At 36.1% G+C, this 15,213-nt stretch overlaps 1 protein-coding gene across 1 annotated transcript; it reads right to left on the bottom strand.

Annotated features, from left to right (window-relative positions):
- Nucleotides 1-3,217: 3,217 nt before the first annotated feature.
- Nucleotides 3,218-5,703, bottom strand: LOC110773264 (NAC domain-containing protein 43-like). The gene is made up of 3 exons (XM_021977772.2): nucleotides 5,495-5,703; nucleotides 5,117-5,364; nucleotides 3,218-4,385 (listed from the first exon to the last, which is right to left on the bottom strand). Exons 1-3 carry the CDS (start codon nucleotides 5,673-5,675, stop codon nucleotides 3,999-4,001), a joined length of 816 nt encoding a protein of 271 aa, XP_021833464.2. The 5' UTR covers nucleotides 5,676-5,703; the 3' UTR covers nucleotides 3,218-3,998.
- Between the last annotated feature and the right edge of the window lie 9,510 nt (nucleotides 5,704-15,213).

Below are 15,213 nucleotides of genomic sequence, written 5' to 3' on the forward strand. Positions count from 1 at the left end.
GTACTTCTGACAACATTTCTCAAAACAGTTTAGAAGTGCTTATGGGTCATAAAAGTGCTTTCTAGAGAGTACCTACTATGTGCTTCTTCGAGAAGCACTCCAAAGTGGTTTTCAATGAAGCGCTTAGATTTCTTATGAAAATTTCAACATTTTTATAATATAAGCGCTTATGAGTAGAAGTGCTTCATAAATAAGCAATCCCAAAAGAGCCCTAATTAAATAAATGGTAATGAACTTTTATGAGATTGTCATAATTAAACAAGTCATACAAGTGGGTTCACAATTAAACGTAACCAATTGAACTAAACAAATAAATATTTGCCGACAAAAATAAATACAATCAAGACTCAAATTAAGGTATGACAACTACACTCAAAATCAAAACCCCACTATAGACATGGGTTAGACCAGTTGGTTAGGGCAGTGAGCCTGCCTTCCTTGCACCCATATTCGAATCCCCCTCGCTTGAATATAAATAAATAAAAATCAAAACCCCACTTAGCCTAATTATTTTCATGTTAGGTATGTAACATCCAATGCTATCTATTACTTAATATAAGCAGCCACTTATACAAGCATATTTAATACAAAGCATTAACTATTATTAAAAAAATGAATTTTTTTTTTGTGGCAAGATTAAAAAAATTAATGACTGCTAGGCATACCACATTTTTATACCACATTGTGTACTACTCTCTAATAGAGGTAGAGCCCACCAATTCAATGAGGCTCACTTCTATTAGAGAGGTGGTAGGGCTGGGCATTCAAACCGGTAACCCGGTCAAACCACCCAAACCAAACTGATGGTTTGGGTTGGTTTGGTTTTTTTCAATATTTTTTTGGTCATCGGTTTGAACTCAAACCAAACCGAAATATATGGTTCGATGTACGGTTTGCAATATTCAAAACCACGGTTTAACCAAACCAAACCGATGGTATTAAAAAAATATTATATATAATATTATTATAAGATATATATATATATATATATATAATACATAGTTTCCCTCTCTTTTTTTCCTCCTCCTTCTTCTTCTTTTCCATCTCTCCCTCTTTTTCTTCTTCTCCTCTTCATCTCTCCCTCTCTCCATCGCTTTTATTTCTTCTCTCTCTCTCTCTCTCTCTCTCTCTCTCTCTCTTTCTAAGAAAGTCAAAAAACCCAAACCAAACCAAACCAAACCAATCCAACAAGTCCGATTAACCGAAGTGATCGGTTTTCATCAATCATGGTTTGGTTTCGGTTTCCAAAATAACCAAACAGAGGCCTACAGTTCAGTGTTTAGGTTGAGCCCAAAACCGAACCAACCCAAACCGAGCCCACCCCTAGGTGGTACACATTATGGTATAAAAATGTGGTATGCCTAGCATTTTTCTTTGTTTTATCACAGGATATTAGGAAAAAAATAAATTTAGACTCCAAGTCTCAAGACGCTCTTAACTAATAATAGAGCTACATAGTCCCCACACAATGACAAATAGTGAAAAAGTCAGGGCACACTTTCAGTCAAGGTCTAAAATATCGATGATATCGGAAATATCGGTAGTCCAAAAAAACGGAAATGTTGATGGAAATATCGGGATATTATCGATATCGATAAAAATGAATAAAAACCACGGAAATTGTAAGAAAAACTTGGAAATTTTTATTGAAACTTTGCAGGATGTTTATTTAGTCAATTATCTATTAGTTTATCACAAAAAATTGGAAGGAAATGCATTGCATGATGGATTTAACTGATTTAAGTTGATTATATAGCGAGCTGACAAACACTGTAAGTGTAGAAAATATGTAGTAATTAATGACAGAAGATTAAACACACCATTATCATTTATATATAATGAATTACTATAATATTTTACACTTTATACATTGCATGGTAAGATACATGAGTGACTTAGTACCACATAGAGTTCCTATGAGGTTCAAAATTTTCACTATCTTCATCATCTCTATGTGTAGAGTAAGTATATTGTGAAGGCGTTGAAGGAGTAAAATGGGAGGGGTTCGAATCCCCTTGGTGTTTTTTTCAATATCGAAATTTATCCTAGATAATAAATGTTAGCTTGCAGACATTTTAAAGACGTTATAAATATTACACGCCGAAAATATAATCACAAACACATCCTCAGTGAGATGGATAAGGCTTTGTGGTTGTTGACAGAGGGGGAGGGGTTCGAATCCCTCTATCCGCAACAGGGGAGGCTTTTCAAAAAAATTCATGTATTTTTTGGGTTTCATATCGCGATATATTGCCCAAATCATTCATAAAAATGTTGAAATTATCGTCTCCGATATTATCAATAACTCCATGGATAGTTGCGAAAATATCGGCCCCCCAAAAAACCGATATTATCGGGATAATATAAATACCTTGCTTTCAATAACCGAAAATATCGGCCCCCAAAAAACCAATATTATCGGGATAATATAAATACCTTGCTTTCAGTAACCGTTTTGTCTTTAATTTGCATGTATTATTTTTCTTAGCTAAAGATAGAAAAAAGAAGATGGGAACGGAATATGGGAGAGATGAGGGAGAACGAAGAGAGAAACATGGAGGCAGGTAGCATAAAGAAATGAACAATCTAGCTAAGAAATTAAGGCACGTACCTTTGTTGGGAGGAGACTATAAAAGGTATTGACATTGAGCAGAATGCCATAAAGGGAACAAGATTGTAAATGTGTAAAGAGAGAGAAAAATGGAATATACAACTTTATGATTGGGCTTTGAATTCTATGTATCGACTCTTTGGGTGGGCCAAGCAACTTTAATTTTTTTTTTTTTCATGTCCAAATTTTAAAATTATGACAACCCAAACCCCTTTTTTATTTTTTTAAATTATTATTATTATTATTATTTTTTAATACAAATGATAGTTTAAACTATAAGGGGGAGGGAGGTTTCTTACACACACACTACCAAGGTGTCATCGAAATTCAAACTTGACACCATTAGTGTGCAAATCAAGGCTTTTTTCCACTAAGATAGATCCCATTGGCACCCCAAACCTCAATCTAGCCAACCCTAAACCCAATATCTCGAACATTTAAGTCAATGAATGTTGAAAAGAAAAAAAAGGTGTTTACTATGATTTATATATTGCTAAATAACCTTTTTTCAAGAGAAAAAAATGCAATATATTGCATTTATAATTCAAGCTTAAAGGCTGTCAGTCACAAGGCCCAATACAAATACAAATAACCACATATGCTTAATACAAATACAAATAACCATATATATATTTGCTTAATACAAATACAAATAACCACATAGGATTAATCCAAACACAAAGGAGTTCACCAGCAACAACAAGCACAAAAGGTGTACCTCTACTCATAGCCACACCGAGCCTACAAAATTTCACAAGCTTGGAAAAACCATACATATACCTTAGCGCACCAAACTACAATTGCAACTACAACCTTTTAAGTCCCACAAGTATAAAATAGAAGTAGAGACAACAAATATGCAACAAACTCAGGAGTTGGTACACTTATTACAACTCAAAAGATACTGTAACATAAAACAAGTAAATAAAAGTTGATTTGCCACCACGTCATCACCAAGACAGCCAAGCACCACCAAACTCAACCAAGATAGCAGTGTTGGCGGGGATGAGTGAGGAGCAAAAGTGGATAGGGGAGGGAAAGGTTTGGGAGGGTAAGGAGGAGACGGAAGGGGAGGATGAGAGGGGGCTGGTGGCTGAAATTTTTCTTTCTTAGGGTTTTCCCTTGTAGTTTTAGAAGAACATTTTTCTGGTACATATTGGAAAAATAATATAGTTCACATTTTGACTCAATAAATCCAACATTTAGGTTATGTTCCAACATTCGAGTCTTGATATACGTTATATATGTGGTTGTACACATACACATCTGTACGTATGTATGTACACACAAATCATTGCCGTATTAGCCAGGTGAGCATGATAATTAAGATTTGATCTTAAAGACGTCCTGGTTTTGGCAATTGGAGTCGATGATGATCATCGATGCACTAAGCTGTGTGGCCATTGAGCTGGGAAGCAATTAGGCGATCAAAGGCTGCCCAACTGATGAGCCCTGAGACAATTTGATGCAAGGACTTGGGATCAGGGGCTCCAATCACCTGGTTGCTGGTGTATATTAAGGGTTTAGTATTGTATTTGACCACCTCTGCCTTATTCTCTTCTTTACAATTCCTTTCCACTTGCTGAAACATTTGCTCCAAAGATCCTTCATCATAGTAGGAATCCAACATATGACCTGTATTAATTCCCATGTAGTTGAAGGAAGAATTGCTAGGGCTGTTTAAGGTTTTCAAGTTCTTCTTTTTCTTGATGAATATGTGACACACCACCCATCCCTCTTCCTCTGTTGCTGCCCCTCCCATAGCATTGGAGACCTTGGATTTAAAAAAACAAAACAATAACAGCAAAAACATATCATATGCAAAAGTTGTAAGAAAGTGGTACTTCATTTTCATATTCTATAGGCAAAGCAATGTTCTTTACAAATCATTAATTTGTTTGTAAATTTAGATCATACATTCAAGTAAGAATCAAGTTGATCACGTTAAGCAAGAGGAAATACGAATAAGAAATTATTCACAGTCTAAGAACATGAACAGCTAACTCTTCTAATAGCTGAGCTAACTAACTCGTAATCTGTTATTACTCTAGCATATCACTGATTTAGATTCACATTATGACAAGTTAAGACTGTTGGGAGTTGAGCTACTCCCCCATGGCCAATTGGTTTTGGGGTGGAACCTCAACTTCCTTCATGGTATCAGAGCAAGACTTCACATGTTGGGCTCAACGGCCACACGTGCTCACATGTCCACGTGTTATGCTTGAAAGTTCGGCACACGTGTGGGGACGTGTTGAGAGTGTCCCACATTGAAAAGTTAATTATGGGAAGCGGGCGATTTTAACATATTCAAGTTAGTAACCCTATATTCAAGTCACTCAAGTTGACCATTGATTCATATTCACAAACAACATCACAACAATCATGAGAAGTGCAATTTTCACGGATTGAAGTTAGTGACAAAACAAGAAACTAATAGTTAGACTTTCTAAGCCGCTTAGGATACTTTTTTCATCAAGAATTTAGAAAGACAAAAAGGCTTACAATATGGTTATATTCATGCATGAGCCAATCAGATCTTTCTCCATGTGGAGCTCTGCCATTGTAGAACACAAGAGTTTTCCTCAACCCAATTGGCCTACCGTTGCTGTATATCACCTTATCACGCCCTGTGGCCTTCCAAAACCCAGCAATGGTTGCCCGATTTGTTCGCATCCCACTAGGATACTTCTTGTCCTTGTGGCTAAACAAGTACCAGTCATTTTGAGGAAAGCTTCCTATTTTGCATTTTTCTGCTACAGAACACATTACATATAACTTGGTTTGTGTTTTTAATCAAATCAAAATTAACCAAAACGAAACTTGGGTATAAGTTTAAGGACCATTACGGTTAAACCCTATGTATATAGATGCATTACGTACCTCGAATGTCCCATGGCTCAAGCTTAGTGAGATCAATATCACGAATTACGTCCAGATCGATCTTCTCACATGAAACCCTCTTCCTCAGGTAATATAGCAAGAGCTCCTCTTCCGTTGGTTGAAATCTGAAGCCAGGGGGAACTTGGCATTGTCCATTCACACTCACAGATATACTACTCATTTTGTCGAAAGTTAACAGAAAGATGGAATTAAGAACTAGCTAGTGATTAAGTTAGTGAACTAGGGCATTTATATATTCCATGATGGATTAATATACTGTCTCTTGAAAAGTATTATTTGATTCGAGGGTCCCTAAATCACAGTTGTATGCAACTAAAGTCTTAGACGGGTACCAATTATTTCTTGTTGAAATCACAATTGACGGGGGGAACAGAACCCTAAAAATGACATTGACAAATTTGTAAACATAGGTAAATTTCGACAAAACCAAGTGCCAGAAAGAGATGAATATATATGTATTAGTCCTGATCTCTTGGACTACAGGGGTTCAAGAGATTTGTGGTCACTCACCGTTGGATGTAAATTCAACGGTTCACTTACTCTTGCATTCCTTTTAAAAAACTTTTTTGAACCATTAGATTAATATCCAATGGTGGGTGACCATAATCTCTTGGACTCCTGTGGTCCAAGAGATCGGGACTGATATATATATATATATATATATATATATATATATTAAGAAAAGAGAAGGTCCAGAAAGAGATGAATTAATATTTTAAAGTTAACTTTAAGTTGGAGGCCCACCAAAATAAAAGATATCTTTTTTCCTATATGGGAGTGTTATCAAAGACAATTAAACGCATGTGGCCAGGGACATAAATATTAATACCAAAAAACTTAGAGCACCATCAAAGGAAAAAAGTTGTCCAGTTGGAGCATTATCACACTGAAAGTGCTTTTGCAGACATGGAAGAACTGATAGGGAGTGGACCAAAGAATCTTCGAATGAATTCTTCTGTTTCATTGATTGTGATCATGCTTTCACCTTTCTAGTTGACTAGCTTGCTAGTTGTCTGGTTCGATGTAGATTGACAATTAGTTCTCTCTTTTCTCTCTCTTCACTCTGTATTTGCTTCCTTATTAGATTCTTGCTTCAATGTGTTTACCATGGTGACCTCTCTATACATTTTATTACTAAATAACACTGCGGAATAAGGGGAAACAAGTGTTAATCCTAGAACATGAAAGCTGGAATCCTCCTAGAAAATTAATAGAAACCTCAAAATCTTGCTCTCTGAAAATATGAACAACAAACTTAAAAATGAAGCTAATTAACCTCAAACCAAAATATGAAAATAACAAAAATCGAAACTTTCACCTAGCAAAATGTGAAATTATGCATAAAGAGCGAGAAAAAATAAAAGCTCTTAGCAAAACGGTGAGTTTGACTTGTCTAGCCATTCGTTTCGAAGTGGTGCATTATGGGCACAAATTGGAGAAAGCAACCTCAAATCTGCAGAAGTTGAATTTTCGTGTTCTTGGCTTAGCACATGTCAAGCTACTCCCTCCTCAATCCTTTCCGTTATCTGCATGACTTGAGGATTAATCTGGCCTTTGTTAACATGATGGTTCTCTGAAACTTGACATTTCGAAATTATATGCGTACGTCCAAAAAAATTAATAGATATTTATAAAAATACCCAATTCTAGACATGTATTTATAAAAATACCCAAGCACTATTTAAACATAGAAACATACCCAAAATGGGTTTTGGGTATGTGTGTAATGATGGGTTTTGGATATGTTTATAAATGGGTTTTGAGTGTGTGTAATGATGAGTTTTGGGTATGTTTATAAAGTGTTTTGGGTGTTGGGTATTTTTATAATTTCAGCCCCCATTTTGGGTATTTCAGTGAAACTCCCAAAAATTAATGAAGGACTTTCCAAAACTAACTAAAAGCAACTCCTATGTGAATGAACAAAAGAGCTACTGTGGGAAGTTATAGTTTTGGAGTGTATTTCCTGGTTTGATGCCTATAATTGCATTAGACTGGATTGTAGGAAATGGTATTTTGGCATTTAACAAAATTAAATATGGGTATTTTCGGTATTTTAAAAGTTTCATTAAAGAGAGCCAAGTGCTTCCCGTATTTTTGTCCTGCAACGCTTTTATGAAGAAGCACCTCTCAAGTGCTTCTTCCAAAACCACTCCAAGTGCTTTTGGATCTCACCCAAAGCGCTTTGGCAATTTTTGCCAAACACCATTTTTAAAAGATAGAAGCGCTTTCACCCATATTTAGAAGCGCTTTTCGCTGCTCCAAAAGCACTCCCAAACGAGCCCTAAATTATTATATATATTCTTATCAAAAAGCTGCTTTCATAAAGCATTTGTCACGGTGCAATTATCCATGACTCGTCAATTCTTTTATATACATTAACGCAAGTTGGAGTATATTCACTAATAAATCACACCATTAAGGAGGCCCCGTTTGCATGCTTTATATTGCATGATTGCATTTCCACATTCTTATACGAAATTCTGTAATAAGCTATATGAATTATTGTTTTATTTTATAATTTTTTTATACAAGCGATACTGGGGGAGGGTTGGATCAAACCTAAGACCTCTAGTGCATAGATAAATACTTTTAACCACTTGAGCTACAAGCCCCTTACACATTATTATTTTCTTGTTCATAATATTATACTAAATTCAATGTTGAAACATAACACCAGATTCATCTATTATTTGACAAATAGTTGAATAACCAAATGATTTTCGATCTGGTTGGTTTTTCTTTTTCTTTTTGGTAGAGATGATGATCTTTAAAGGGTGATCAACAAGTATGGTTTCCATCATACAATTGATCAGTTGCATGACACAAACTTGATGGGAGAATCTACAAAGAGGAATCTAGCAAGCATTCCACAAAAAATTAAAATTAAAGGATAGACAACTGAATTTTATTTGGAGATTTTGAGATATCCATATTCCAACATTTAGCTTTTGAGAAAACAATATTATATAAAAGCCTTTTGTTTTGCATGTTGTTTCTTCTTTTTCTTTCTTTAATTAATCTCAAACCAGTGGCACTTTGACCTTATTGTATATAACATAATAATAGCAACTTTAAAAAAAATCTCTTTTAGCTTTTTCACCTTTCCTTTTTCACACATCAAACGGTCGCTTGATTAAGTCTATGCAAGCATATCTAGTTGTGGTATTTTAATGCTTTTTTCCTTGGAAAAGGCTATAATATTTATTTATAAGAGGTATAAAAAAAAATAAAAAATAAAAACGGACTCAGCTCTAGAGGATTAAGTAAGCAGCTTTACATATTATGGTTCGATTGTTGGTGCGATCAAAAGGAACCTTGCCTTTAATAGAACATCCCCCGTCCTCACTAGAGACCTAAGTTGTAAAACCTACTGGATTTTTCTAACGGCTTTTAGGAGCTATGGTCCCTAAACTTTGTACTCACTTGAGCTCCCTCAACTTTCAAAATAGCTTCCATAGTCCCTCAACTCCACATTCGTTTGTAACAAAAGTTTTAGAGTAACTTCTGTTCATCAAAATGAGGGGCAAATTGGTCCTTTTAAGTGTTCAGTCGGGTAAACTGCCGAAATACCCCTTGAACTTGTACCTAATTATCAATTTACCCCCTAACCTTTTTTTTTAGCGAATTAAGGGCTCGAATTAAATTTTATTCTCAATTCCCCCCTTACCGTCTAAATCAACAACATGTCATCCAATAATCCGTCAAATATGAGGGCAAATTGGTCATTTCATATGTTAAAAATAATTAAATACTTTTAAATAAAATAAAATGACATAAAAATGAAAATATATATATTTTATAAACAAAGGAGTGAGACCCACCCACCCTACCCCCTTCACCTCCGCCTCTCCCCTTCTGCCCTCTCTCTTTCTATTCTACCCAAGACCCATTCGTGCCTTCCCCAGCCATATCCACCTTTGCTAGCACTTTGCACCCACCAACGGTGCTACGGTTCTGTGGCGGTCGTCGAGGAGTGAGGAGTGTGGTGGCGGCTGGCTAGAGCTGGCTAGCCCTCCCGATCTGTTTCCATGGCCGCTTCAGACTCAGTGTAAGAGAGAAGGGTAGATTTGGGCAATGGCCATGGCAAATCTAGTCATGGTGGAGGAGCTGGGCAGTGGGCTTGGTGAAGAAGAGAGAGAGAGAGAGGAGGGCAGATTCAGATGAATTTGATTACCCTTGGGGAATTGGGGAGGGGGGGGGGGAGGGGAGTGCTCAAATGGGAGAGAGAGAGAGAGAGAGAGAGAGAAACACTACGCACAAGATTGTTGTGGTCAAATTCGTGGTTTTCAGAAACCAATTAGTTTTGTTTTTTTATTTGTTTTAATTTGGAATAATTCGATGGTTGTGAATTTGGGGTTAGGATATTGATTTGAAAGGTTGGGGTTGTGTGGATGATTTCTATGGGGACTAAGGATGCAAGGAAGGGTGGCTTGCGGTGGTGGTCATGAGGGAATAGGGGAGAAGAAAACGGTGGTTCATGAGGGGTGGGTCTGTGATGGGGGATGGGGTTGGGTCTGTGGGTTCTGGGTTCGTTGAGGGGTGGTAGTCATGGGGGAATCGGGTTAGGATGGGAAGGGGTGAATGGTCTGGGGGTAAAAAAAACTGAAGGAAGAGAGGTGGATTGGTCTGGAGTGAAGGGTTGGTGGTCCTAGAAGGATACGCGTCCGCATTGCACGGAAGAGAAATGAGGAAGAAGATGCCAAGGAGGAGTTATACTCACTAGTCACTGTTACAGAGGTCCCTCCAAATGGATTTACTGGTTTGGGCACCAAGGTGATCGACGAAGAAGACTAAACTGAACTAGTTTAAATCCCTTGTTTTTTTTCCTTCTAGTTAGGTAATTCCAATTTTGGCTGTACTTTTATTTACTTGAGGATGTTTTTCATAATTCTTCTTTTCTGTGTAGAAAAGCCATAGGATTTTTTTTTTCATTTTTGTTTTTTTTTCTTTAATTTTTTCAAAAAAATAATAATATTTTTTTAATAATTTAACGGATTATTGGATGACATGTTGTTGATTTAGACGGCAGGGGGGAAATTGAGAATAAAATTTAATTCGAGTCCTTAATTCGCTAAAAAAAAGGTCAAGGGGTAAATTGATAATTAGGTACAAGTTCAGGGGGCATTTCGGTAGTTTACCCTTTTTTTTGTTTTCTAAAATAATTTAAATTTAAAATTTAAACAATTTTAATAAAAAAAAGTAACTCAACCCCCAACCCTCTCTGCTCTTCGTCTTCTTCTCTCGTAGGGTTAGGTGTTTCTCTATCCCTTTTTCTTTCAATTTTTGCTTTCCCTCTCTCAACTGCAATGGCATTGTGCATGTGTGTCTTGATAATTTCGGGTGGGGAGAGGGTGCGGTGATAAAATTGGGTAGGCCCTGATTTGGAAAAGGGCATGTGGCTATGGCGAACGGAGACGCTGATTTGAAGGTAAAATCATTTCCCATGCAAGACGACATTTAAAGAGTTGGACAAATATAACAAAATTAATGATTATGCAAAGGCATCTCTTTACAGAGGCGAAGAAAATTTCCTTTTTTCAAAAGGACTATAGCCCAAAGTTCTTGACAAAGAGAATTTATACAGAATAGCAAACAAAATTCAATGCTTCAAACCTATTTCCATAGTTGCCGAAACCAATTTGGGGTGGGTTGATGGCTGGAGGTGGCTGGTGGGCAGTGGCGGAGTCAGAGAATTTCACGGGGCCTTCGTAAAACTTGTCTTCTCTTCATAATTATCATGAATTTCATATTTTAAATTGGTTAAATACTCATCATATACACAAAGACTTAAAAATTAATAATTTATATTCCAACATAGAAGAAATAGAAAGACCAACAAAAAAAAAGTTCATATAAGTGCAATATTAAGGTACCCAACTCATACACGAAACAAACGGGGAAAATAAAAAATTCACAAAGCTTTAAACAAAAGAGGAAGAGAAAGAAAGGTTAAAACTTTAGGGGGTCATTTGGCATGGCGGACTGTCATAGACTGGACTAAATCCTGAGGCTGTCTCGGATTAGCTCGGACTGGCCTAAGCTGGATTAAGTAATGACCTACGTTTGGTGCTGCGTCAAACTAAGAAGCTGGATTGTAAAAATAGTGAAAACCTATGTTTGGTGCTGTGTCAAACTAAAAAATAATTCTTATAATATTTAAATTTAATTGGGGTTTTTTACCTAAAAGATAAATAAATGCTACAAAGAAACCCAATTCAAAGATTTATAACAATATCTGGCAAAAAAACAAAGGATTTAAAACAATAATAAAAAGAAAACAAATAAAATTCTGTTTTTTTTTATTTGATGAAGAATAAAATTATGATATTTATTTTTTGGCTTCTCAAGATTAATCTTAGTTGGTCGAAACATTGTTAAAGGAGCCAAGCTCACTCTATATTTAAAAATTACTTGCGATAAAGAAAGCATCACATCATGAATTATTAAACTTGTTTCAATATCAAAAAAATATCAAACATTTGTAAATTACTATAGTTTGATTTTCCAAATGCAATATCAAAATAATTATTGTAATATTTTAAGGATTTTTATCTAAAATAAATAAATGCTGCAAAAAAAAAAAAACCCATTCAAAGATCTAAAACAATAATTAAAAGAAAACAAATAAAATTCTGATATTTTTTTAAAGAGAGGCGTGGAACTCACGTGTTCTATTTAGCGAGCGTGCTATTTAGTGAACCACTTTTCAGGCTCACTGTATTAGACGAGCGAGTGAGGCGTTTTTTTCACTATTGGACTATACAGTCTCATTTAAGTTATTCTCGTCTCTTACCAAACAAGGGTTTCGAGTGCTATTTAACCCAGTTCAGTCCAGTGAGGCATACCAAACATGCCCAGAAGTTTTTAATGCAAATATCATAAACTAACCTAGAAGATTTAAGGGAGACGAGTAGAAGAGAGATCAAGAAATTTTATGGTTAATTTTTAGACAAAAAGAACCTAATATATTATTTTATTTTAGGATAAATATCCTAAAACTAATCCAATATATTATAATATTATATATCATATATAATATACAAACAAAAGAGGTAAAAAGTGGAGTGGGGGCTTGGGACCACACTGGCCCTATGTTGGCTTCGCAACTATTGGTGGGTCGTCGTGGGGAGGCTGAGATGCTGGTTTTTTTCCTAAACACTGAAAATGACCAATTTGCCCCTCATATTGATGGAAAAAAGTAACAGAAATTACTCCAGGACTTCTGTTACAAACGAATGTGGAGTTGAAAGACTATGGAAGCTATTTTGAAAGTTGAGGGACTAAAGCTCAAGTGGGTACAAAATTCAGGGGCCATAGCTCCTAAAAAGCCTTTTCCTATATATTCTATTGATCATGAGTTAATTACATTTATAATCACTTTCTGTGATTGGGAACCCTTTTTAACCCCACATTGATTCCTGAATTATTAAAAGTCGTTTTCCTGTAAATAGTTAAGAACTTGTAAAGAATATATTGCCGACAAAAACATCTTAAGAAAACAATGCCACTTGATTTGTTTACACACTTTATATTTTGGAATTTGGAACTCATATAAATTTACAGCTAAACTCTCCCTGCTCCCTCTCTCTCTCTCTCTCTCTCTCTCTCTCTCTCAAATCATAGGCTTATAGGGCTACGTCACTTTAATCACAATCAAGGTTAGGTCGCGTTTAAAAGATACTTATGGATGTAAGATTCAATCTAGTGTAATCCACAGATATCATATGACATGCCAAAAATTGAGGTATTGCACATGTTAGCTGCTATATTTTATATGCATCTTGTTCCTTCATATTTAATTTACATAACGACTGATATGTAACTTTTAAGTCCTCAAATGAAACCACATTGTAGAGTGCATGTGTAAACGTATGTGTGTAATGCAGATGAGGCTTTGGATAGTCCCAAAGAAAAAAAAAACCTCAATAGAGGGGAGGAGGAAGAAGCGTCAATGTCCCTCCTCCTCTCTCTTCTCTTCTCTTTCCTTTTTCTTTTGAGTTAGTTGTTTGTACCATATCTGACCCTCCACTCGTACAACGACACGTGGATCTTATAAACTCGCCCAAGTACCCAAGGCCTCGGACAATCGGCATTGGCCACCGATGGAATTGTCTCAAAGCTGCGAACAGCCATTACGAGCCCAACTCGTCTACAATCGGCATCCCCTACCGATTGTAGAGAATCAACCTCGAAGTACCCGCCCAAAATATCTAAAGACTCGTGTCGACCTCAGAAGGCCCTCCCACGAGTCCCACATCGAAAATGCCCTCTATAAATAGGCCCCTCCACTACAATACAGGGGTAAGACTTTTCAGCTTGACTTTTATACTTCTATATGGTCAACAGCAAGAGCTCTTAAAACAACAAACTTACTTCTGCATCGGAGGGTCTTAGGCTGGTTCCACACCGGTTCCATAGACCTTACGAGTCTTGACTTCTTTCTATTCAGGATCAGCATCCAAAGACAGGAAGAATCGGCATCCAACATTCAATCGATCTCTCGATCGTCCATCTCGTTTGTAAGTTGCACTCATCTCCATCTGTTCAGTTTTTAGTGCCAACATTAGTGAATAAATCCATTAGAGCGTTTTGAATAAGAAGCCCCTTGTGGTGATTTCTTCTAAGCTATGCTCAATTTGAAGTTCTCTATTTCGGGCTAATTCCTCAATCAAATCATTCTCCTAAAACCATCTCTTTACAACTTCTTATCTTCTCTAAATTTAATTCTACCTCGCATTTGAAGGAGTTTGTTGCAATCTACCTTATTGGTTTTCACCATGTTTGGGCAATTGACATAGGCGTTAACTATCATGTACAGTTGGATCATTGGAAACATGGTTTTTCCCAGATCCTTTGGAGGTTTTGCAATGGCTTAAATGCTAGATGTGGTGGTGGGGTTGACAATGATGCTTCTTCAGGTGGTGGCAGTAGAGTTCATTTAGGCTCATGTGTTATTTTAGGATTTTGGAAATTTTGGGTGTGTTACAAAGGGAAGGTGGGGTTCTCACACACAGACTAACAAGGTGCCATGAGGGTTTGAACATGAGACTACTAATCTGCAAGTCAAAGCCATTTTTCATTGGATTAGACCCCGTTGGCCTATTTGAAATTATATTTAACTGTAGTGATGTGGGTAATTGTTGGTGTGTCTGCTTTAATGTGCCTTTTTTAGCGTGGTAGTTTTGTTGCCCTCTGAAACTTGGTGTTAGTTTTATTGATTTATCGAAAACACAAGAAAAACATATGTGTGTGGTTGGCATCCTTATCATCAATTTCTAGCGTGTAGAATTAATCTCCTATACTTGCAGAAATTAATATATATTAATTATATGTAAGGAGAATCTTGTAAAGGAGTTTTTGAAATTGACTTCAATCAACTTTCCTTGACACTAATATTAAAAAATTCCATGAAAATGAAAGGTTTTTTTTTTTTTTTTTTCAAATAGATTTTTGCATAATTGAAAAGGGGGCTTAAACGCAGATGACATATTTTGCACTATTGCAACCACAGTTTTTTTTGTAACTGATCGACAAAAAAAGTAAAGTAGGTTTTACATATGAGTTCATTTAGGCAAAAAAAAAAATTTATTTATAGATTTTTTTTCTTATGCTTATTCCAAGTAAAGTAGGTTTAACCGATTGGCATTTCTCAAAATGGTTACTATTTCGATCTTTTGCCTGAATTGGTAGATGATCGT

Source organism: Prunus avium, chromosome 8 (genome assembly GCF_965620075.1).
Source record: "Prunus avium chromosome 8, drPruAviu1.hap1.1, whole genome shotgun sequence".
NCBI lineage: Eukaryota > Viridiplantae > Streptophyta > Magnoliopsida > Rosales > Rosaceae > Prunus > Prunus avium.